Genomic DNA, 25,774 nt, shown 5'->3' on the forward strand with positions numbered 1-25,774 from the left:
AGAGAGATCCTTGACAGAAACCTGCTCCAGAGCGCTCAGGACCACAGACTGGGGTGAAGGTTCATCTTCCAACAGGACAACGACCCTAAGCACACAGCCAAGACAACGCAGGAGTGGCTTCGGGACAAGTCTTTGAATGTCCTTGAGTGGCCCAGCCAGAGCCCGGATTTGAACCCGATCTAACATCTCTGGAGAGACCTGAAAATAGCTGTGCAGCGACGCTCCCCTTCCAACCTGACAGAGCATGAGAGGATCTGCAGAGAAGAATGGGAGAAACTCCCCAAATACAGATGTGCCAAGCTTGTAGCGTCATACCCAAGAACACTCGAGGCTGTAATCACTGCCAAAGGTGCTTCAACAAAGTACTGAGTAAAGGGTCTGAATACTTATGTAAATGTCATATTTGAGGTTTATATTTTTAAGAAATATGCGAAAAATCTGTTTTTGCATTGACATTATGGGGTATTGTGTGTAGATTGATGAGGGGGGAAAAAACAATTTAATCAATTTCAGAATAAGGGATCTACTTTCCAAATGCACTGTAGGTCATACATAGGTTATGTTTCTTCATTTGTAGCATTGTGTGGCAAAATCCATCAATCCACATTGCTGGTCCTATCAGCCCATTTTTTACAGCTGATTTATTACTATGTCATACCCTACAACTAGGGTCAGGAGTTTACATTTTAGTCATTTAGCAGACGCTCTTATCCAGAGCGACTTACATGAGCAATTAGGGTTAAGTGCCTTGCTCAAGGGCACATCGACAGATTTTTCACCTAGTCGGCTCGGGGATTAGAACCAGCGACCTTTCGGTTACTGACACAACGCTCTTAACCACTAAGCCACCTGGTTAGGTTAGCCTACCAGATCAGGAAAAACTCTGTGCCACAGGAAAACAATCCCCCACCCCCGTCCCCTCCCCCACTTCCACTCTGGGACCTGTGGTGCCACCTCTGATCTACTATCTAAAAATTGATTTATTTTTATACTGTAGTATCGACATTAAAACAATTATGCCAGGATTGGGCTTCCATAGTTTTATGTGGCTCACTACAGCCAGCAGCTACTGTGACAATTTCAGAATGTAACAGGCTGCAATTTCAGGTAAAACTCAATATAGCAAGCCTCAAATATAAGGAAAATGTCTATACATTTCAGCTGTTTCAAAAACATTGCTCTGCTATTACCGTTTATACTGTAGGAGTTTTGAGCTCAATGAGACAATTCTGTTTACAGGGCCCTGCTCAAGGGGGGGGGGGCAATTGTCGGGTGAGTATCGTGCGCAACCTCCGTAGGTAGCGCTCGAGAAGTGAGGATTTCGCAAGTTTAGACAATAGTAATGTCTCTCGAGAATCGACACCTCTGGAGAACCTCTCAAATGTCTATCGTCAATGTGAAAATGGTCTATGATGATGCTTTCTGTTCTGGTTGTAGCAGTGTGGAGAATTGTGTTTGTGTCTGTAGGGTGGTGTTGACCTGTAAGTGCTCGCTCGGCTTGTTCCAAAGCCTGGTCAATAGAGGTGCTTCTCTAATCGCACTTTGGAAAGAGACTATTGATCGGCAGCAAGGGAATCTCCGGTTAACAACACTTTCGGGTCTAGATACAATGAAAGGCCAACCAAACAGGGTAACACACTGTCTATGTCATGAATGCTTTGTTGTGACAAGTCAGCCCAATAGGTGACAAACTGGTACTGTCCCATAGCCAGGACTAGAGTGGGTGTGTCCTTTACTTGTTTTGTGTGTGTCATGTTGCAGCTAGGGGCCATTCATTAATCACAAAGGTTACAAACCTGTCTGATTCCGTTTTAATTTTCACTTGGCGAGCTGTGAGCTCCAGCCTCTCCACTCAAGGTACCTATACACTCTAATGCCTTCTTGGGTAATTTGGGATAGCTAGTGGGTAGGTGTTGATGTCACTTCTTAATGCGCTCAGTAATGTGGCTGAAGCTTCTATAATGAAGAGCTCCTGTGAATAGCTATTTTTGCATGAAAGGTGAGAGGAATTTGAGTGGTGGATTTCCTCCCATCCTGTATCTGTGCATGTGTCTCTCACTCTTGCTCTCCCTCCCTCTCTCGCTCTCCCTCTTTTTCTTAGCGGTTGCAATTACTGCTAAAGCAATAGCAGAAGTATTAAACAATGATGAGGACATAAAAAGAAACAACAACTAAAACAAATCTCTCCCTCTCTGTTCCCATCTTTCCCTTCTCTCTTTTAACTTTCTCTTTCACTACCCCTCCCTTTCGCTCACCCTCTCCTACAGGTACTTTGTGCTGGATCCAGAGCTGGGACAGCTGCAGTACTTTGTACATGAACAGGGCAAGAGCCAGAAGCCCAGGGGCTCCCTGCCTCTGATTGGTGCATCGGTTGTCCAGAGTGACGAGGCACCACACATGTTTATTGTCAACTCATTCAATGGCGAGCTTTACAAGCTCAGAGGTACGCAGACACTTATTGGCAATCATTCAGCTTCCACAAATGAAACTGTTATAATATTAAGTATTTATTTTACATGCTGCCTAGTCAGAGATTGGGCATTCAGGGAGATCGCATGGGGACATTGGGATGATTGCATTGCCTTATGGGTGTTTTGCGGTTACGCCATAGTGATGCCACTTGATCAGCTTAAATTGTGCACCTGGTGAAAAAAATAGTAGTAGTATATAATGAAATTGAACCTTTGATGTTATAACTTAGCTTCATAAACATATAGTGAGTCGCATTACTAACTTTCATTTTGCCAGCTCCATTTCCATTGACATGATATGAGTCTGTCAGAAGTAGGACTGGGACGATACCAGTACCACAATATTTTTTCCATGGCAAAAATGAAAACATGAAGCAGACCAAACTCTTTGGTCCTTTAGAAACTTGCTGTATATAAAATATTGTGTGCTATAGCTTGAGAAAAAAAAAAGTTGACTCTGGATGACAACATAATGATGTTTGTTTCCAACATGGCTGTTTTCCTAAAGAAGTGAAATCTGCTTTGTTTCCTTGTCACGATACTAACAAGTATCGCGGTTCTGGTATCGTCCCAGCCCTAGTCCGATGCCTGTATCCACTGATGCAGCGAGAGACTCCCTGTCGCTCTGCTTTAGTCTCTGGAATGTCCCCATACATTCCCCAAGGGATGTATCAGAATAACTTGCCCTAGATCTGTGGATGATGTAGTAATCCATCTATTGAGCTCAGAGCAAGCGATAGTCCCACAGAGAATAAGTCATTGTAGCAAATCAATGGAGGAGTAGGGGGATCCACTGTCTACAATGCAGATATGGAATTAGAGACAGCTTAAATAAAAATGAAAGAAGGTCCTTATCAAAGAAGCTAGTTGGGTGTATGTTGTGTTGCTTGGAAGGTCTAAACACTATACTTAGTGGCTTACAAATTGTTCATCTCATTGGGATGGTGACATTTTATTTAAGAATTCAGTTTGCCAGAGTTAAGCCAAATGATGGGAACAATACCCACCCCCCTTGAGTGTAGCGGCTTTTCATGAGTTGACTAAGATTAGTAGGTGCAGCTTAAATCACACACTGGTTGTCATGGAAAGCCTGGGCCTCTACGGGGAAGGGAGAAGTTCAAGGTTCAGCCAGGAACAAGTTTCCTGTTCAACGACCTTCGGCGAGTCTGCAACAACAGACCTCTCTTTAGTATCGCCTTACGTGTGATTTGTACAGCCCAGATTTGAATGTGTCCTTTCTTTCCATGATGTGGATGTCCTTGAATTCTCCTTCACAAATTGTCAAGTGCCAAGTCACTGAGAATGTTCATACAGTGGGGGAAAAAAGTATTTAGTCAGCCACCAATTGTGCAAGTTCTCCCACTTAAAAAGATGAGAGAGGCCTGTAATTTTCATCATAGGTACACGTCAACTATGACAGACAAATTGAGGAAAAAAAATCCAGAAAATCACATTGTAGGATTTTTAATGAATTTATTTGCAAATGATGGTGGAAAATAAGTATTTGGTCACCTACAAACAAGCAAGATTTCTGGCTCTCACAGACCTGTAACTTCTTCTTTAAGAGGCTCCTCTGTCCTCCACTCGTTACCTGTATTAATGGCACCTGTTTGAACTTGTTATCAGTATAAAAGACACCTGTCCACAACCTCAAACAGTCACACTCCAAACTCCACTATGGCCAAGACCAAAGAGCTGTCAAAGGACACCAGAAACAAAATTGTAGACCTGCACCAGGCTGGGAAGACTGAATCTGCAATAGGTAAGCAGCTTGGTTTTAAGAAATCAACTGTGGGAGCAATTATTAGGAAATGGAAGACATACAAGACCACTGATAATCTCCCTCGATCTGGGGCTCCACGCAAGTTCTCACCCCGTGGGGTCAAAATGATCACAAGAATGGTGAGCAAAAATCCCAGAACCACACGGGGGGACCTAGTGAATGACCTGCAGAGAGCTGGGACCAAAGTAACAAAGCCTACCATCAGTAACACACTACGCCGCCAGGGACTCAAATCCTGCAGTGCAAGACGTGTCCCCCTGCTTAAGCCAGTACATGTCCAGGCCCGTCTGAAGTTTGCTAGAGTGCATTTGGATGATCCAGAAGAGGATTGGGAGAATGTCATATGGTCAGATGAAACCAAAATAGACCTTTTAGGTAAAAACTCAACTCGTCGTGATTGGAGGACAAAGAATGCTGAGTTGCACCATACCTACTGTGAAGCATGGGGGTGGAAACATCATGCTTTGGGGCTGTTTTTCTGCAAAGGGACCAGGACGACGGATCCGTGTAAAGGAAAGAATGAATGGGGCCATGTATCGTGAGATTTGGAGTGAAAACCTCCTTCCATCAGCAAGGGCATTGAAGATGAAACGTGGCTGGGACTTTCAGCATGACAATGATCCCAAACACACCGCCCGGGCAACGAAGGAGTGGCTTCGTAAGAAGCATTTCAAGGTCCTGGAGTGGCCTAGCCAGTCTCCAGATCTCAACCCCATAGAAAATCTTTGGAGGGAGTTGAAAGTCCGTGTTGCCCAGCGACAGCCCCAAAACATCACTGCTCTAGAGGAGATCTGCATGGAGGAATGGGCCAAAATACCAGCAACAGTGTGTGAAAACCTTACAGAAAACGTTTGACCTGTGTCATTGCCAACAAAGGGTATATAACAAAGTATTGAGAAACTTTTGTTATTGACCAAATACTTATTTTCCACCATAATTTGCAAATAAATTCATTAAAAATCCTACTATGTGATTTTCTGGAATTTTATTTCTCATTTTGTCTGTCATAGTTGACGTGTACCTATGATGAAAATTACAGGCCTCTCTCATCTTTTTAAGTGGGAGAACTTGCACAATTGGTGGCTGACTAAATACTTTTTCCCCACTGTATATATTTCTATAAGCCAATAATCTCCCTTCAGGTGTCCTTGGTCAAACATTTGATCTCAACTCTTAATAACAATTTGAGTTGAATATAAGAATGTTGTATTCAAGCCATGGGGAATTATGTGAGATCTGATACAGGCGCTAAAGCACAGGCTTTGTCTTCATCTGATATCCAACCAAGGGAGCATAGGGTAATTAGTTTTAGTCGAATAAGAGAGGGAGCATTATGTTCCAAGCTTCGCCCGGAGCCATGCTCATTGCGCCAGAGTGTATGACATAAAAAGGGGAAATCAGCATGAATTGAATCATGTTTGAATGATCAAATGGCAAATTAAAGCAGTTGATCACATGATGCCATGAATAAGACAATAGAGCTGTTTATAAGGGTCAAGTCATTCTCACTGCTTTTCAAAGGGGATAATTGAGATGCCTGACTGGATATCAGACATTATTGTGAATTAGTGATGTAGCACAATGCTTTATAGAGTCTATGGTGCTAACGGCAACAATATAAAGCCTGTAGATTCCATCCCACTGCAGAATCTGACAAAGATTAAATATGTTTAAAGATCAATGAGATTATCAAGTGAGCCTTATATGGAACATTATAAAACATTGAATATTGCCTAGAACAAATTCAATCTCATCTATAATAAGTATCCATATTACATCTACATACTAGGGGTCCACGATATGGGCAAAACATCTAATTGTGTTTTTATACGTTTGTGATATACAGGTAACTGCCAAAATAAAGGAAACACCAACATAAAGTGTAGGAGTCAGACAACCCAGTAGCGTTTGCTGGCCGAGAGTACTTAGCACCTCTGAACCGAGTGCCAGCAGACGAATGCTAGATCCACATTCGGTGTGATTTGTGCGCGCCTTTAATAGGGTGTTGGGCCACCACGAGCCAGAACAGCTTAAATGCGCCTTAGCATAGATTCTCCAAGTGTCTAGAACTCTATTCTTCCACGAGAAATTAAATCATTTGATGTTTTGTTGATGGTGGTAGAAAACGCCGTCTCAGGCGCCGCTCTAGAATCTCCCATAAGTGTTCAATTGGGTTGAGATCTGCTGACAAAGGCTGCATTTACACAGGCAGCCCAATTCTGATATTTTTTCCATGAATTGGTCTTTTGACCAATCACATCAGTTCTTTTCACACCAGATCGGTCAAAAGACCAATTAGTGAAAAAAATATCAGAATTGGGCTGCCTGTGTAAATGCAGCCTGAGACACACACACACACACACACACATACCGTTTAAACCCCCTTGAGACCCCTCTTTCAAAGTCACTGAGATCTCTTCATCTAGCCATGATAGGGAATGGCCGGCAGGGGATGTAGCTCAGTTGGTAGAGCATGGCGTTTGCAACGCCAGGGTTGTGGGTTCGATAAAATAATGTATGTGCTAACTGTAAGTCGCTCTGGATAAGAGCGTCTGCTAAATGACTAAAATTTTAATGTATAGGCAAAATAATAATAATTATACATGACCCTAAGCATGTTGGGATATTAATTGCTTAATTAACTCAGGAACCACACCTGTGTGGAAGCGCCTTCTTTCAATGTACTTTGTATCCCTCATTTACTCACGTGTTTTCTTTATTTTGGCAGTTACCTGTAGATCAAAACACTTGGGTGAATTGTTGGAATCATTGAAATAGAATGATTTATATTAAGAAGCAAAGTGGAAAGCAGCATTGTTCTTGTTTGGAACAATTTGTTTACTGCATTTGACCTAACAGAACAGCTTTTGTCTTAACAGAACAACTTATAGTGAATCTAACAGTGAGGAGGAGGAACTGCGCTGCTTGATTGACAGGGGGTGGGGCTTGGCGTGTGTGGGAAGTTAGCCACAAGAGTTGAGGGAATGAGACGACAAACGGAGTAAACTAGAAAAACGGACGTTACACGCGGCGTAGTGGCGTTTAAAAATATTGTGTGCGATATGGATCTCTTGCGATATGGATATTGCACATGTCAATATTGCGATTTCGATGTGAATTCAATTAATTGTGCAGTGCTACTACATGCATTACATTTTTGCAAGCTTGCACTGCGCAGAATAAGCCCCAGCCATTACGATGTTCTTCCCAGCAACTGCAATATCCCCTACTGTCCCATAGTAGTCATGTTTAATAACTTAACTTCTATCACTATCAGTTATGAAGTACATATTCAGAGTGCTGCCCTGTCATATTATCTCTTCACCTTAATCAGATCTCCCATGAGAGTATGACAGTATTATTATAGCCAACAACATCCACTCAATCATTGTAATTAGCAGCAGTGTAATTACATGGTCATGGTGTAATGCTTGAATGGCAATGGATAGACATTAGTGCTCTCTTTAGAGACTATATTGAAGCGCATGTTGACCTTATTGAAATGCGGAGATATTGTTATTGAAATGGCTTGTGTAGAGCATTGTTGACTAGGACGGGAGACAGTTGTTGCTCATTGTAAATGGGTAGGACTGTGTTGTGCTGCTTGTTCTAATTTTCCAAACCAAGCGTGGCTCATTCATCAACTGAATGAAACTGCCAGCCTTCCAACTCCAAACCAGGGACGTTTTTTGAACGAAACACCAGCTTTGAATTTTTCATTAGCATTGGCCTCCTTTTAGGTTACCTTTTAGACCCAGCACAAGAACGACCGGGTCTTCGCTAAGTAATGATTAGTGTGCAAGTAGCTCATGTTAGCGACTTAGCGTCCTTTTCACCATTCAAAACAAGTGCATATTTGCATATACACATAACCACTCAGCGCTGCCAGATCCACCTCTGTTCATTACAGCTAGCTAATTATATGCAATCACGGCAAAGCTTGTATAAATCAAGACCCAAAATTGCTGCTCTAAATGCGTCGCAGACTCTAAACTGAGACGTTTTGAAAGGAAAATATATACTGATGGTGTAGAAGGAATCAATGGGAGGGAGGGGGTCTTAACAGACTGACAGCTGGGTACAGGTGTTTCATTATGAATAGCCTACATGAGCAAAGCCTTCTCTTGAGAGCAGAGGAGCTATTCACTGGAGAAGGTACTGTTTTAAGTTTCACATTGACATTTGTCAGTGTGGATGTGTCTCTGAATCTGTCCTAGTGTCCTTCTCCTGCCTCTTCACTCAAGCGACATTTCAGGTGCTTGAAAAACAGTGAAGGCCTTAAGTGATTGACAGACACTCAGGTCACAGTGCTCAAATTGAGGCCATTATCATTCCAAGAAACGACTCGTTCTCGAGCTTAACTCACATGAATAGATTCAACATTCAGCACTTCACCATTCATGATCAACCTGCCGATTGTTTCAGCTAATAACTATTAGGGACTCCAGGAGTCCAGACATTGCTGCTATATTCGGTTCCGTTGTTAATTAAATGTTTTTATTTTCTCCATGGATGGGGACTTGAGACTTTGGTTCATAATATCAAATTGTATCTCACAGAATAGGTTGAGATGCTGAATTACTCTTGAACTAAAGTTTTACCAGTCAGTCACAATGATCAGCCCAATTGGTCTACATAGTCTAGACCAGGGGTGTCAAACTCATTCCATGGAGGGCCTTGTATCTGCAGGTTTTTGGTTTTTCCTTACAATTAAAACCTAGACAAGCAGGTTTGGGAGTTCCTTACGAATTAGTGACCTTAATTGATCAATCAAGTACAAGGGAGGAGCGAAAACCCGCAGCCACTCGGTCCTCCGTGGAATGAGTTTGACACCTGTGGTCTAGACGAAAGAGGTTGTACCATTTGTAGACATCAGGCTGGAGTCATGACTGCAATAATATTCCACGTGACCGTTGAGTCACGGTAATCTCCTTTTATGCACTGGACATGCGTTGGTAGTACCCAACTCGCTAACGACCATTAGGTCGCTAATGGCCTGGTACTCAGGGTGCTATTGTCCCTCTAACTATTCTAACATCAATGCAAATGCAATCGAAAATCACAGCAAACACTTGTCATCGAAACAGTGTGTGCTTTTAAAACTCACCTTACTGTGATTGATCAATTTGAAGAAAGAAGTTCAACAATAGGTTGAAACTGAGTGGAAAACATGGTCGTTGTGGATGTTGTTTCAAAGCCTAACAAGGAAATGGACAGTGCTTTCTAAGTTGACGATTAATTCAAAACACTATATGCATATTAGAATTTAGGCATACACATAGGCCTATGAGCCCAAGCCCGAAAAAAAACCCTGAATTAAAATAATGATTGTGCCATTATACAATACATAGCCTACCGCATATTACGCACGGCAAAAAATGATTTTAAGATGTCTTTGGTACATAGCTTATACTCCAAAATGAAACAAATTCTAGTAATCGCCTTTGATTGTGGACTATATTATTATGCATACTGGATGGACGGGTTACCTTTTGCTACACTCCAAACTTTCTATCATGAGTCTGGGAGAGAACATATAGGCCTAAGCGATGCTGTTCGTTCATTGATTGTGCAGGGTGGCTAAGCCTACAATTATAGTGAATTTGATTTTGAATAGCCTAGTAATGGGGCATTTTTTAAAATTTTCATAATTAGGCTGACACATTACCTTTTAGCTACAGAATATCTCACGACTGTGCGTTTCCATCTCCTCCTCTCTCTCCATTCCTTTCCCCAGCGCGCAGAGAGAGAGGGGTTGTCAACATTTTAATGAAATATGTTTCGTTGTGAAAACATGTTACTATCGATGTTCCCAAACAGATTTCACTAGGTTTCCCAAACTAAGCACTGGGTAAATGCAGGAACAGGGTTGGAGACCCATGGCATAGAGAGTTTGGGCGGAATATCACCTGTCACGCAGCGAGAGGCAGCATGCTCCTCAAACAGTGGTTGATGCATGGAGTGAGAACTGGAGTAGCCTGAAAAACAAACCAGTGGGAAAGTGTCCTCCATTCACCATTCGAGTGCATATGGATGACATGTCTTTTCCCCCTGACCCTGTTCCTGGCCATTTGATAATGGGCCATTTTAAATCAAAGCTAATTTTACATATTAGTAAAGACAAGATTACATTTAGAATAGTGAAAATATGATCACTTGATGAGAGAACAGCGTGTGCAGCCTGAGGCAAGCAACAGAGCTCAAGCTTTTTTTGCTACTTTATCAAATCATCAATAGCCTATAGTCGCATCATGCAGCCCATACATGTTTTGATTTCAAAGTCATTCTAAGGATTGTATCATTCACAACTAAAGTTGCCAAATAACTATAAATCTAGCGTATAGGACCTGTTTCAAATGATCACTTTTACGCTCAACATAGCCACTTCATATGCACACTCTCCTGAATGGGAAAAATATCCTTTGTATTTTATTCATAAATTAGATTCTTCTTACTATAAAATAATATAAAATAATGGCATGGGACTTATAAGCATATATTGTATGCTAAATGAACAAGCCTATGGCATGGAACATAGCCAGATAACATACAGTAGACCAACTCATATTCTGTTCTTCATATAATAATGTTTCTTTAGACCTGCCTAAAATACTGTAGATAATGGATTTATTGTGATGGTGTACTGTATATTAAATTCATTTATTCAACTTTTTTAAATGTAAATGTTCGAAAGGCACGCATCAGCGGCTTGTATGCATGGAGCCCTGGAGATGCTAAACGTGTTTGTTTATTAATGGTCAATTACCGTGAGACCGGCAGTCTTTTGCTTGCCTCTCGCTGCGGAACAGGTAATATTCTGACCAAACTCTATATGCCATGGGCCCTCCAACCCTGTTCCTGCAGCTACCCAGTGCTTAATTTGGGAAACCAAGTGAAATCTGTTCGATTTGGAATGAAGGAGAGCGAGAGAACGCACAGTGGTGAGATATTCTGTAGCTAAAGGTAATGTCAGCCTATTAATTATGAAAATATAAAATATATTATTAGGCTATTCAAAATCAAATACAAATTCACTTTAATTGTAGGCTAACTGTGTAAGCCGCTCTGCACAATCAATGAACCAACAGCATCGCCTAGGCCTATACAGTGGGGAGAACAAGTATTTGATACACTGCCGATTTTGCAGGTTTTCCTACTTACAAAGCATGTAGAGGTCTGTAATGTTTATCATAGGTACACTTCAACTGTGAGAGACTAAAACAAAAATCCAGACAATCTTATTGTATGATTTTTAAGTAATTAATTTGCATTTTATTGCATGACATAAGTATTTGATCACCTACCAACCAGTAAGAATTCTGGCTCTCACAAACCTGTTAGTTTTTCTTTAAGAAGCCCTCCTGTTCTCCACTCATTACCTGTATTAACTGCATCTGTTTGAACTCATTACCTGTATAAAAGACACCTGTCCACACACTCAATCAAACAGACTCCAACCTCTCCACAATGGCCAAGACCAGAGAGCTGTGTAAGGACATCAGGGATAAAATTGTAGACCTGCACAAGGCTGGGATGGGCTACAGGACAATAGGCAAGCAGCTTGGTGAGAAGGCAACAACTGTTGGTGCAATTATTAGAAAATGGAAGAAGTTCAAGATGACTGTCAATCACCCTCGGTCTGGGGCTCCATGCAAGATCTCACCTCGTGGGGCATCAATGATCATGAGGAAGGTGAGGGATCAGCCCAGAACTACACGGCAGGACCTGGTCAATGACCTGAAGAGAGCTGGGACCACAGTCTCAAAGAAAACCATTAGTAACACACTACGCCGTCATGGATTAAAATCCTGCAGCGCACGCAAGGTCCCCCTGCTCAAGCCAGCGCATGTCCAGGCCCGTCTGAAGTTTGCCAATGACCATCTGGATGATCCAGAGGAGAAATGGGAGAAGGTCATGTGGTCTGATGAGACAAAAATATAGCTTTTTGGTCTAAACTCCACTAGCCGTGTTTGGAGGAAGAAGAAGGATGAGTACAACCCCAAGAACACCATCCCAACCGTGAAGCATGGAGGTGGAAACATCATTCTTTGGGGATGCTTTTCTGCAAAGGGGACAGGACGACTGCACTGTATTGAGGGGAGGATGGATGGGGCCATGTATCGCGAGATCTTGGCCAACAACCTCCTTCCCTCAGTAAGAGCATTGAAGATGGGTCGTGGCTTGGTCTTCCAGCATGACAACGACCCGAAACACACAGCCAGGGCAACTAAGGAGTGGCTCCGTAAGAAGCATCTCAAGGTCCTGGAGTGGCCTAGCCAGTCTCCAGACCTGAACCCAATAGAAAATCTTTGGAGGGAGCTGAAAGTCTGTATTGCCCAGCGACAGCCCCGAAACCTGAAGGATCTGGAGAAGGTCTGTATGGAGGAGTGTGCCAAAATCCCTGCTGCAGTGTGTGCAAACCTGGTCAAGACCTACAGGAAACGTATGATCTCTGTAATTGCAAACAAAGGTTTCTGTACCAAATATTAAGTTCTGCTTTTCTGATGTATCTAATACTTATGTCATGCAATAAAATGCAAATTAATTACTTAAAAATCATACAAAGTGATTTTCTGGATTTTTGTTGACCTCTACATACTTTGTAAGTAGGAAAACCTGCAAAATCGGCAGTGTATCAAATACTTGTTCTCCCCACTGTACATTCTCTCCCAGACTCATGGATAGATAGTTTGGAACATAGCACAAGGTAACCAGTCCATCTAGTATGCATAATAATACAAATTATGTACCAAAGACGGCTTAAATCAGTTTTTTAAAAATGTTTTTCTGCCTTGCGTAATATGTGGTAGGCTATGTATTGTACAAAACATGAAGAACACCTGCTCTTTCCATGACAGACTGACCATGTGAAAACTATGATCCCTTATTGATGTCACCTGTTAAATTCACTTCAATCAGTGTAGATGAAGGGGAGGAGACAGGTTAAAGGATTTTTAAGCCTTGAGACAATTGTGACATGGATTGTGTATGGGTGCCATTCAGTGGGTGAATGGGCAAGACAAAAATATTTAAGTGCCTTTGAACGGGGTATGGTAGTAGGTGCCAGGCGCACCGTTTTGAGTGTGTCAAGAACTGCAACGCTGCTGGGTTTTTCACACTCAACAGTTTCCCGTGTGTATCAGGAGTGGTCCATCACCCGGCCTCCCGAGTGGTGCAGCGGTCTAAAGCACTGCACTGCATTGCAGTGCTGAGGCGCCACTACAGCCTGGGGTTCGATCCCAGGAGCCCCATAGGGCAGTGCACCATAGGGCAGTGCACCATTTGGTCCAGCGCCGTCCGGGTTAGGGGAGGATTTGGCCGGGGGGCTTTCCTTGGCTCATCGTGCGCAAGCGACTCCTTGTGGCGGGCCGGGCGCCTGCAAGCTGACTTCAGTCGTAAGTCGAACTGTGTTTCCTCTGACACATTGGTGCGGCTGGCTTCCGGGTTAAGCGAGCAGTGTTTTACGAAGCAGCATGGCTTGGCGGGTCATGTTTCGGAGGACGCATGTCTCTACCTTCGCCTCTCAATGAGACAAGATTCGTAACTACCAATTGGATATCACGAAATTGGGGAGAGATAAAAAAATTATAAATAAATAAAAATTGTCCACCACCCAAAGGACAACAAGTAAACTTGACACAACTGTGGGAAGCATTGGAGTCAACATGGGCCAGTCCATGCCCCAACGAATGGAGGCTGTTCTGAGGGCAAAAGGGTGTGCAACTCAATATTAGGAAGGTGTTCCTAATGTTTTGTGCGCTCGGTGTATAACGGTACAATGTTTATTTTAATTCCGTTTTTTTTTTCTGGGCTTAGGCTCATATATATGCCTATGCATAAGCTCTAATATGCATATGGGTGTTTTGAATTAATCGTCAACTTAGAAAGCACTGTCCATTTCATTGTGTTTGGCTTTGAAACAACATTGACAATGACCATGTTTTCCACTCAGTTTCAACAGGTTGTTGAACTTTCTTCATATTGATCAATCACAGTGATGTGAGTTTTAAAAGCACAATGCTGTTTTGATGATAAATGTTTGATGTGATTTTCGATCACATTTGCATTGATGTCAGAGTGGTTAGAGGGACGATGGAGCCCTGAGTACCAGGCCATTAGCGACCTGATGGTCGTTAACGAGCTAGGTACTACCAATACATATCCAGATTGCATAAGAGGTCACGTGGAATATTACTGCTGTCATGACTCATGACTGCCGGTGTGGCGGTAATACGGTTACCGCAACAGGCCTACCAGTGAGTCACTTTTTACATGGTTGGTGTTTGGGTAGCAAGCTGACTCTGGGTCTGTGAAAGCTCCTCACACAGACACTGATTTACATTTTAGTCATTTATCAGACGTTCTTATCCAGAGCGACTTAGTTAGTGAGGGCATACATTTTTCATACTGGCCCCCCGTGGGAATCGAACCCACAACCCTGGCGTTGCAAGCGCCATGCTCTACCAACTGAGCTACACGGGACTGATGCACCCATCATTGAGAGTTTAGGTGAACGATCAAGCTTTCCATCAATCTGAAAGTGTGCCTTAGAATATAATTTAGTGAGTTGTAGAATAAGGACACAGGTACTATTGTGAAATCAGTCGTTTACAAGCCCCTACATAGGGAGTTTGGGGTCAACATAACAAAACATTTGAGTACTGACGCACTACAGCTATCAGACCCTGACCCTTTAACAGAATACACAGCACATTGGCTGAAAATGTGTCAGACACAAATTGGATGTCAATCTGTAATGTGATATGCTAAACATAATGACATACATTTTGTGATGACTACCTATTGACCTGACCATGAACTCGTGTAATGATGATGTCCTATTTCTCCCATTGTGACGATGATGGTTATCGGAAATGAACATTTGATTCTCTCCTTTTGTTTCTCCGTAGCATCCAATGCCAAAGAGCAGCAGTTCTGGATGAACCAACTCCAAGCATGTGCCAGACGCCACTCCGACAGCAGTGCCAAGGTGTTTACAACATACACACACACTGCAGTCATGACTAAGCTCCTGGCATATGTCCCTCAGGAAGAGCAGTGCAGTGACAGGGAAGCCTTGACTTCCCCTTAGAGATGAATATACCACTGAGTTTACAAATTGCATCGCAGGGATTTCCCACTTCTGTAAGCACAGCTCAGATTTATTGAATTACTTGGGTTCAGGCACTTTGGAGGAAATTAAATTGCTGTTGATATGGCTTTGGACAAAAGGCTTGAATGGACATCTATGGTATTAGTGTAGGGGTCGGGAGTGGGAGAAAGGCTGTAGTTTGAGAGAAAGCAGCTTTGTGGTTGTCAGATTTTGTCGCAAACCCCTGTGTTTTGGGTGCATTGTTGGCACACAGCAAATGCTCTTTTCTATAGTGGTTGGATTTTGGAATTCTTTAGCTTTCCTGCAGCCTCAATGCACACAGCAGGCCAAAATGTATAGCATTCATATACAATGCATTCGGAAAGTATTCAGACCCCTTCCTTTTTCCACATTTTGTTATGTTACAGCCCATTGATTAAATTCATTTTTTTCCTCATCAATCTACACACAATGCCCCACAATGACACAGCGGAAACAGGTTTTTAGAAATGTTTGCAAATGTATTAAAAATAAAAAACAGAAATACCTTATTTACATAAGTATTCAGACCCTTTGCTATGAGACTCGAAATTTAGCTCAGGTGCATCCTGTTTCCATTTATCATCCTTGAGATGTTTCTACAACTTGATTGGTGTCCACCTGTGGTAAATTAAATTGATTGGACATGATTTGGAAAGGCGCACACCTGTCTATATAAGGTCCCACGGTTGACAGTACATGTCAGAGAAAAAACCAAGCCATTAGGTCGAAGGAATTGTCCGTAGAACTCCGAGACAGGATTGTGTCGAGGCACAGATTTAGGGAAGGGTACCAAAAATGTCTGCAGCATTGAAGGTCCCCAAGAACACAGTGGCCTCCATCATTCTTAAATGCTAAAAGTTTCGAACCACCAAGACTCTTCCTAGAGCTGGCCACTCGGCGAAACTGAGCAATCGGGGGGAAAAGAGCCTTGGTCAGGGAGGTGACCAAGAACCCTATGGTCACTCTGACAGTGCTCCAGAGTTCCTCTATGGAAATGAGGGAACCTTCCAGAAGGACAACCATCTCTGCAGCACTCCACCAATCAGGCCTTTATGGTAGAGTGGCCAGGCGGAATCCACTCCTCACTAAAAGGCACATGACAGCCCGCTTGGAGTTTGCCAAAAGGCACCTAAAGGACTCTCAGACCATGAATGCCAAGAGTCAAGTCTGGAGGAAACCTGGAACCATCCCTACGGTGAAGCATGGTGGTGGCAGCATCATGCTGCGGGGATGTTTTTCAGCGGCAGGGACTGGGAGACTAGTCAGGATTGAGGGAAGGATGAACGGAGCAAAGTACAGAGAGATCCTTGATGAAAACCTGCTCCAGAGCACTCAGGACCTCAGACTGGGGCGAAAGTTCTCCTTCCAACAGGACAACAACCTTAAGCACACAGCCAAGACAATGCAAGAGTGGCTTCGGGACAAGTCTCTGAATGTCCTTGAGTGGTTCAGCCAGAGCCCGGACTTGAACCCGATCGAACATCTCTGAAGAGACCTGAAAATAGCTGTGCAGTGAGGCTCCCCATCCAACTTGACAGAGCTTGAGAGGATCTGCAGAGGAGAATGGGAGAAACTCCCCAAATACAGGTGTGCCAAGCTTGTAGCGTCATACCCAAGAAGACTCAAGGCTGTAATCGCTGCCAAAGGTGCTTCAACAAAGTACTGAGTAAAGGGTCTGAATAATTATGTAAATGTGATATTTCAGTTTTATAAATTTGCTAAAATGTACAGTCGTGGTCCAAAGTTTCGAGAATGACACAAATACTAATTTTCACAAAGTCTGCTGCCTCAGTTTTGATTATGGCAATTTGCATATACTCCAGAATGTCATGAAGAGTGATCAGATTAATTGCAATTAATTGCAAAGTCCCTCTTTGCCATGAAAATGAACTTAATCCCAAAAAACATTTCCACTGCATTTCAGCCCTGCCACAAAAGGACCAGCTGACATCCTGTCAGTGATTCTCTCGTTAACACAGGTGAGAGTGTTGATGAGGACAAGGCTGGAGATCACTCTGTCATGCTGATTGCGTTACAATAACAGACTGGAAGCTTTAAAAGGAGTGTGGTGCTTGAAATCATTGTTCTTCCTCTGTTAACCATGGTTACCTGCAAGGAAACATGTGCTGTCATCATTGCTTTGCACAAAAAGGGCTTCACAGGCAAGGATATTGCTGCTAGTAAGATTGCACCTAAATCAACCATTTATCGGATCATCAAGAACTTCAAGGAGAGAGGTTCAATTGTTGTGAAAAAGGCGTCAGGGCACCCAAGAAAGTCCAGCAAGTGCCAGGACCGTCTCCTAAAGTTGATTCAGCTGCGGATCGGGGCACCACCAGTGCAGAGCTTGCTCAGGAATGGCAGCAGGCAGGTAGAGTGCATCTGCACGCACAGTGAGGCGAAGACTTTTAGAGGATGGCCTGGTGTCAAGAAGGGCAGCGAAGAAGCCACTTCTCTCCAGGAAAAACATCAGGGACTGACTGATATTCTGCAAAAGGTACAGGGATTGGACTGCTGAGGACTGGGGTAAAGTCATTTTCTCTGATGAATCCCCTTTCCGATTGTTTGGGGCATCCGGAAAACACCTTGTCCAGAGAAGACAAGGTGAGCGCACCCATCAGTCCTGTGTCATGCCAACAGTAAAGCATCCTGAGACCATTCATGTGTGGGGTTGGTTCTCAGCCAAGGGAGTGGGCTCACTCACAATTTTGCCTAAGAACACAGCCATGAATAAAGAATGGTACCAACACATCCTCCGAGAGCAACTTCTCCCAACCATCCAAGAACAGTTTGGTGACGACCAATGCCTTTTCTAGCGTGATGGAGCACCTTGCCCTTAGGCAAAAGTGATAACTAAGTGGCTCGGGGAACAAAACATCAACATTTTGGGTCCATGGCCAGGAAACTCCCCAGACCTTAATCCCATGAGAACTAGTGGTCGATCCTCAAGAGGTGGGTGGACAAACAAAAACCCACAAATTCTGACAAACTCCAAGCATTGATTACGCAAGAATGGGCTGCCATCAGTCAGGATGTGGCCCAGAAGTTAATTGACAGCATGCCAGGGTGGATTGCAGAGGTCTTGAAAAAGAAGGGTCAACACTGCAAATATTGACTCTTTGCATAAACTTAATGTAATTGTCCATAAGTGCCTTTGACACTTATGGAATGCTTGTAATTATACTTCAGTGTAACATTTGACAAAAATATCTCATAACACTGAAGCAGCGAACTTTGTGAAGACCAATACTTGTGTCATTCTCAAAACTTTTGATCATTGCTGCGGCACTGCACACAGCCAGCCAGAAGGAACAAAACTGTCTATTCTGTGACAGTGCAGACCCCAAATCAGAAAACTGCTCAGACCACAATATTGCTGCACGTAAAGAGAAACTAAAGAAAATGGGAAGATGCTTTGTATGTTTAGGACAGAAACACATTTTTGTAAAGTCAGACGTGTCATGTGCATCACATTGCTGTGTGTACCGGTAAGAGGAGGGAGGTTTCTGCAGATGCTGTTGTTTCCTCAGTTATTCCCCATTCAGTGAAGATGAAACCAGATGGACAGAACACTGTGTTGCTAAAAACGGCAAAGGCATGGGTAGAAGGCCCATGGGGCAGGAAGATAGAGGCACTCAGAGAAGCTTCATACATGAAAACCTTGTGAAGGGCCTGAAGCTACCAGTAATCAGACAAGAGGCACTCACTCTTCACACGTTTGGCTCCTCTGCTCCAGCAACGTCGCAACGCAACACAGTGAAAGTCATCTTGGAGAATGTCTGGGACAAACAGCAGAGAATTGAAATGGAGGCAATTGAAACCCCACAAGTGTGAACAGCTGTGATGAAGGTTCCTGGTGAGCAGATTCAACATGAACTCAATAGAAAGGGACTGCAGCTCGCAGACTTTCCAGGAGATGACAATGATCCTAAACTCTCTGTCCTAATAGGAGTAGACTACTACTGGCAGATAGTATCAGGCCGAGTGGAGCGACTGACAGAGACGCTGGTTGTTTTAGAGAGCCCCTTTGGATGGTCGGTGCAGGGACCAGTGCCCATGTCATGTGTCGCCGAGGCACTTGATGAAGAAACACTAGTCTCCAAGCAACTGCATGCATTCTGGGAGCTTGAGTCTCTGGGTATCACAGGCGAGAAAACACAGAACTCAGAGGAAAACTAGTCTCTACAGAGGTTCGAGAGAACAACCACCTTCAAAGATGGACGATACCACGTGGCATTGCCATGGAAATGAGAAATGCCAGAACTCCAAGACATCTATAGAATTGCCAAGAAACGGTTTGAAGGTCTAAAGAAAAGACTGAAGAAGGATGTGACGTTTTACAGCCGATACAATTAAGTTGTGGAGGACTACTTACAACAGGATATGGCATAGGACGTGCCCAAGGACAACGCATCAAGCGCAGACCACATGGAATACTACTTACCTCACCATGCAGTACTCCGAGAGGACAAGGTGACGACAAAACTGAGAGTGGTGTTTGATGCCTCGTCCCATGAAGATGGCTGTCCATCCCTCAGTGACTGTCTACTCACAGGACCGAACCTGAATCCGGATCTGCTCAGCGTTCTGATAAAGTTCAGACTACATGAGATCGCATTCATGGCAGACATCAAGAAGGCTTTCCTGCAGATATCCCTAGCAGCGAGAGACTGTGACGCCGTGAGATTCCTGTGGCTCACAGGCCCACCAAGGGGAGAAAATGAAGAGGAGTTGCGTGTGCTGAGGATGAACAGAGTGGTATTTGGAGCTTCCCCAAGTACATTCTTGCTCGCAGCTACAATCAGGAAGCACCTGAAACAATATGAAACAGAACAACCAGAAGTTGTAGAGACATTGAGAGAGTCACTCTATGTTGATGACTTCATTGCAAGTTCACGCGATGTTGAAGAGGCTTACTTTGTGACAACAAAGCGAATGCTGTCGACTGCAGGCATGGACCTCTGCAAGTGGATGACCAACTCTCCTGAACTGAAAACAAAATGGGAGGAGACCACCTGTTGGCGCTAGAAACACAAGGAGTAGTGCTGAAAGTTTTGTGTTTGACCTCATGTCGCTACTGAGCATTCTAAAGCAAAAGGAAAACACAAAGAGAAGTGTTCTGTAGTCGTCTGCACGACCCTCTTGGCTTCCTGACCCTCTTCACCATCAGGGTCAAGTGCATGTTCCAGGAAATGTGGGAGAGGGGACTCAGCTGGGACGAAGAGTGACCACCTGATCTGACACAAGAATGGCAACAGTGGTGTTCAGAACTACCCCAGCTTCACCAGCTCGCCATACCAAGGTGGTACAGAACAGACATGCAGCACAGAACAGCCACACACTGAAACTACACGTGTTCTGTGATGCAAGTGAAAGGGCTTACAGTGCAGTAGCTTACCTGCAAGGTGAATCACAAGACGGGGGAAACAACGACAAGTCTAGTCGCATCCAAGTCCAGGGTAGCCCCACTCAAGACAATGACGCTGCCACGCCTGGAGCTCATGGGAGCTGTGATTGGAGCAAGACTAGCAAACAACCTGATGACCACACTGAAAATGGAACAAAAACAGATCAAAATGTGGACAGACTCGATGATCATGCTGCATTGGATTTGCAGCTCAGCTCAGAAGTGGAAACAGTTTGTCGCAAACAGAGTGACAGAGATCCAGTCCTTGACCAATCCAGAGTCATGGTCACATATGGAAGGGAAAACAAATCCAGCCGACCTCCCTACAAGAGGACAAACTGTTCGAAACTTGACACAGAGCCAACTATGGTGGAACGGACCCAGCATTCTGCCAAAACCCAATCAGTCGGAGGAGACTGATGACGACATGGTTCCAGAAGAGGTGTATACAGAACTCAAGTCCAGTCACCAGGTCACTGTACAGCTCACAGCAAACAGCACAGACATCACTGAACCTGTGTTGGAGCTTGAAAGGTACAGCAAACTGAAAAGAGTTCAGTGACCGCCTGGATAAAAAGATTCATAGCCAATGCTTGTACAAACCTAAAGATGCAAGGTGAACTGACTGCTGACAAACTGTTCGAGGCAGAAAAGTACTGGATCATGGTAACACAACAGATTTTCAGTCCGGAGATCAAACTACTGAAGGCAGGAAAAACCTAAACAATGACTGTAAAATCAGAGAACTGAAACCGTTCCTGGACAAACACAAACTACTCAGTGTAGGAGGAAGGCTGCAACAGTCCAACTTCACATTCAGAGAGCAGCACCCATGGGTTCTGCCCAACAAGCACATATACTCAGAAATGCTGATACAGTACCATGATGAGAACGTGATGCATTCTGGAGTAAGAGACACTCTAGTACAAATCAGAGAGCGATATTGGATCTTGCGTGCTAGGCAGCTAGTCAAGAGCACAGTGGCAAGATTTATAGTCTGCAAGAGATCTAAGGCAAGGGCCGGACAGCAGGTCACTGCGTCTTTACCAAAAGACAGAATAACTGAATCCCCACCATTCGAAGTCACAGGTGTGGATTTTGCAGGATTGCTCTATGTGAAAGAAAATGGTTCTGTGAAGAAGTCATATGTTGCGCTGTTCACTTGTGCTATAACCAGAGCAGTGCATTTGGAACTGGTCTCAGATCAGTCAACAGAGACATTCCTGTTAGCTCTGAAAAGATTCATCTCAAGGAGAGGATTATACAAGGTAATCTATTCAGACAGTGCAAAGACTTTCAAGAGAGCTGATCAGGACTTGAAAGAGCTGTGGAAGGCAATCAAAGAGCCCCAACTCTTGGCGTTTTCCTCAGAAAGGGGCATCACCTGGAGGTTCATCGCCGAGCGAGCAGCCTGGTGGGTCAGATTCTGGGAAAGACACGTCAGGTCAGTGAAAACATGCCTGAGAAAGGTTCTCGGGAGAGCTTCACTCAACTTTGAAGAGATGTGCACTGTCCTGACAGAGGTTGAAGCAATCCTAAATTCTAGGCCTCTGACCTTCGTGCACAATGAAGTGGATGAACCACAACCCCTGACACCAGCACACTTCCTGGTGGGTAAAAGACTAACCTCTTTTCCGCCCAAGCCATTTCCGGCTGACACTCAGCACCCAAAGCTCAACAAGGAAGAAATGGCACGCAGATGGAAGTACAGGCAGAGACTTGTGACCAGCTTCTGGAACTGCTGGCGAAGAGACTACTTGCTGGATCTAAGGTCAGCACACCGCTGTGACACACCACAGCCCACCCCACTGAAAGTGGGTGACGTTGCACTCATCGGAGAAGATGACACACCCAGACAAACCTGGAAACTAGGGAAGATTGAGGAACTGTTTCCAGGCCGAGATGGCCTAGTTAAGTCATGTTCAGTTCGTGCTGCTTCAGGGACTTTGTTGAGGAGACCTATTCAGTTGATATACTGCTTAGAGATTTAGATGAACACAGTTGTTCATCGGGGGGAGGATGGGTTACAGAGTTTATGTTTACAGTTAATTCATTGAGCTGTATCTAAAGATATTTTTCTTTTACAGTTATTTACATAGGTACAAGAGTAACTGTATTCAAATTCATGTGATGGAAATTGAGAGAACTATGTACATATTTTTGATGTATTGGATTACGCTATTGACCGCAAGTACCAGAATGCCTTGCGACAGGAAGTAAAAAAAAAACCGAGAACGTGCCAGTTATGTACAGGTGAACAAGTATTATTACTAAAATGAAGCTTTCATCTCACAACCAACATCCTGAGTCATTATTTTGAAGATAGTTATTCTATATACCCATAACATGATGCAGCCACCACCATGCTTGAAAATATGAAGAGTGCTACTCAGTGATGTGTTGGATTTGCCCCAAACATAATGTTTTGTATTCAGGACATAAGGTTAATTTCTTTGCCACATTTTTTGCAGTTTTACTTTAGTGCCTTATTGCAAACAGGATGCATGTTTTGGAATATTTTATATTCTGTACAGGTTTCCTTCTTTTCACTCTGTCATTTAGGTTAGTATTGTGGAGTAACTACAATGTTGTTGATCCATCCTCAGTTTTCTCCTATAACAGCCATTAAACTCTAACTGTTTTAAACTCACCAGCCTCATGGTGAAATCCCTGAGCGGTTTCCTTCCTCTCCGGCACTCCGTTAGGAAGGATGCATGTATCTTTGTAGTGACTGGGTGTATTGATACACCATCCAAAGTGTAATTAATAACTTCACCATGCTCAAAGGGATATTCAATGTCTGCTTTTTTTTACCCATCTACTAATAGGTGCCCTTCTTTTCGAGGCATTGGAAAACATCCCTGATCTTTATGGTTGAATCTGTTTGAAATTCACTCCTCGATTGAGGGACCTTCTCCTGCTATCTCCTCCCATAGGGCTCTGCAGCTGCTACAGTAGCCCTTATGTGAGTCAGCTATTCCCTTTATCATCCCTGATTCTCTGCCTGTTAGAGTGTGAGAGATAACTTGGGTACGTGCCACCTGGCAATAGCTTTGAAGGGGAACCCTTTCAAACCTATAAACCCTTTGATTTCAAAAGCTTTTGTGTGGGAAAGTCTGTGAAAGTCAGATTCAAGTCAAGGTCATTGTGATTCAGGACTGCCACTGAGTGTTTCGTTTAAAAAAAATTATACTGCAGTATATTGTGTTGTCTTTGTAGGAAGATATTTGAGCAAATGGCCTATTCTTCAGCATACTGTATAGTGCTGTTTTTCTCTCCCTTTCCTTTGCTCGCTCTCTCTGTCGCTCTCGCCCCCCCCACCACCATCTCCCCATGCCCTCAAACTGATTGTGTGAGTGCATCGCAGCAGTCTACAATCAATTCTCTGTCTGTCTGCATCTCCTCTCTCTCTCCCATGATGCATCACCCCCATTTCCTCCACCCGTGCCTCGTGGCACAGTAACTCTCATAAATATTGTTCCTGTTTCCTGTCAAAAAGACAATCAGAAAGACACGTTTCCTTATGTAAATGAGTTTGTTTTCAGCCAGTACCAATGTAGACTTGATTTGGGGAGTGTATAGAATTTGCAGATGTATGGCTGGTTATGGACTTCTGCTCTCTTGGTATATTAGATAAGAGGATAGCAGACCATGCATTCACCATCTTTGGAGCTCCAGTACAGCCCTGTTGTTGGTCTCTGCTGGCTATGCACTGTCTGTTGGTGCCAGTCTCCATTTGACAGTGGAGCCGGTGGAGTATCAGCCTCATTATGGAGTTACCTGCTGTGGGCCTTGACAGCCTGGTTTGGAAGTCACTGGGTTGTGCAGGGAACAGTAGAGATTCAGTACCTACTCTATAGTAGTGAGCCGACCAGTTAATTTTAACAGTGGAAGGAAGAAACTTAATCCGTTTTGCATCTGGATCATGTTCAGTAGAGCATATAGATTTGTTATGGAAAACATAAATAAGCTTTTCGTATTGGATAAATTCAGGTAGTATATTTCCATTTCCCGACCTACTGAACTCGACCATGTACTGAGTTCTCTGTTATTTTGTGTTTGGCCTTAGGTGTGGAAGTTGAAGAGCTCGGATGAGCACCTGAGTGTGGAGAGAACGACGGGAGGCAGCCAGGATGGGTTGGTGAGTCCCGATGCACCCGTCCACACCTCAGCTACTGACTCTGTACAAACAACTGGCCCTGTACAAACAACTGGCCCAGAACAAACACCTGCCTACTCAACTTTCAGATCTCTATATACTGTAGGCATACATACAATTATAGGGTTGTCCATGTCTTCATCTTTCGTTGTGTCCTGGTTCTCACTTTCTGCACTCATCCATATATTTGAAAGTGTAGAAAAAGCCTTTATATTATTGGATACCAGCTTGAAAAATTTCACCGCAAACTCTCACACTCTACATATAGCTATTCACGTTTTCAAAAAGTGCTGCACAGTTGAATAGACAGAGAAGTCTAATTATACTCCCTAACTTGGATCAGTAATGGGAAGACTCCCAAAATAAGGAATCTTTCCTCTCTTGTCAAAAGCGGGTGGGCTTTTTTGGGTTCCTGTACTGTGACAGAGGGCACAAGTTGTCATTACCATATAACCGTAGTAGTCTAATCATGTCTAAGCTTCCCATTCTTCCTCAGAGATCAGTATCGCATCTCCTCTGAAGGCTAAGATGTGTTCCTGGCTTAGCATACACTATCTACAATGACTCCATGTTAGCCTGAGCACCGAAATACACTTGGGGAATGAGGAAATTTCCATTCTACAGTTTTTAATCTTCAATGCTGGGTGTATAACTGATAAGTAAACTGAGCTTTCCTCAGGTTAGCTGCTTATTTATGCTTTCGGTGGAGATTTCTAACTTTGTATTAAAAAAGCTGTCAAGCATTTCATACTAGGGCTGTTATGGTGACTGCATTACTGCCTAAGCACACCCGCAGTCACAATCTCCACCGAACAGGTTG

General features: G+C 43.6%; 1 protein-coding gene across 3 annotated transcripts in view; it reads left to right on the forward strand.

The window, feature by feature from the left end:
* Positions 1-25,774, forward strand: part of LOC311110837 (oxysterol-binding protein-related protein 10-like) — a 138,664-nt gene that overhangs the window by 24,188 nt on the left and 88,702 nt on the right. For 2 of the 3 annotated variants that reach the window (XM_084153425.1, XM_084153426.1), the window contains exons 2-4: positions 2,268-2,443; positions 15,165-15,244; positions 24,865-24,936. In XM_084153425.1, coding sequence (XP_084009551.1) covers positions 2,268-2,443; positions 15,165-15,244; positions 24,865-24,936 — 328 coding nt within the window. The remainder of the gene's footprint in view (positions 1-2,267; positions 2,444-15,164; positions 15,245-24,864; positions 24,937-25,774) is intronic. The other variant, XM_084153427.1, reaches the window with a different exon arrangement.

Source organism: Coregonus lavaretus (assembly GCF_964263955.1).
Source record: "Coregonus lavaretus genome assembly, chromosome: 3".
NCBI classification, from domain to species: domain Eukaryota; kingdom Metazoa; phylum Chordata; class Actinopteri; order Salmoniformes; family Salmonidae; genus Coregonus; species Coregonus lavaretus.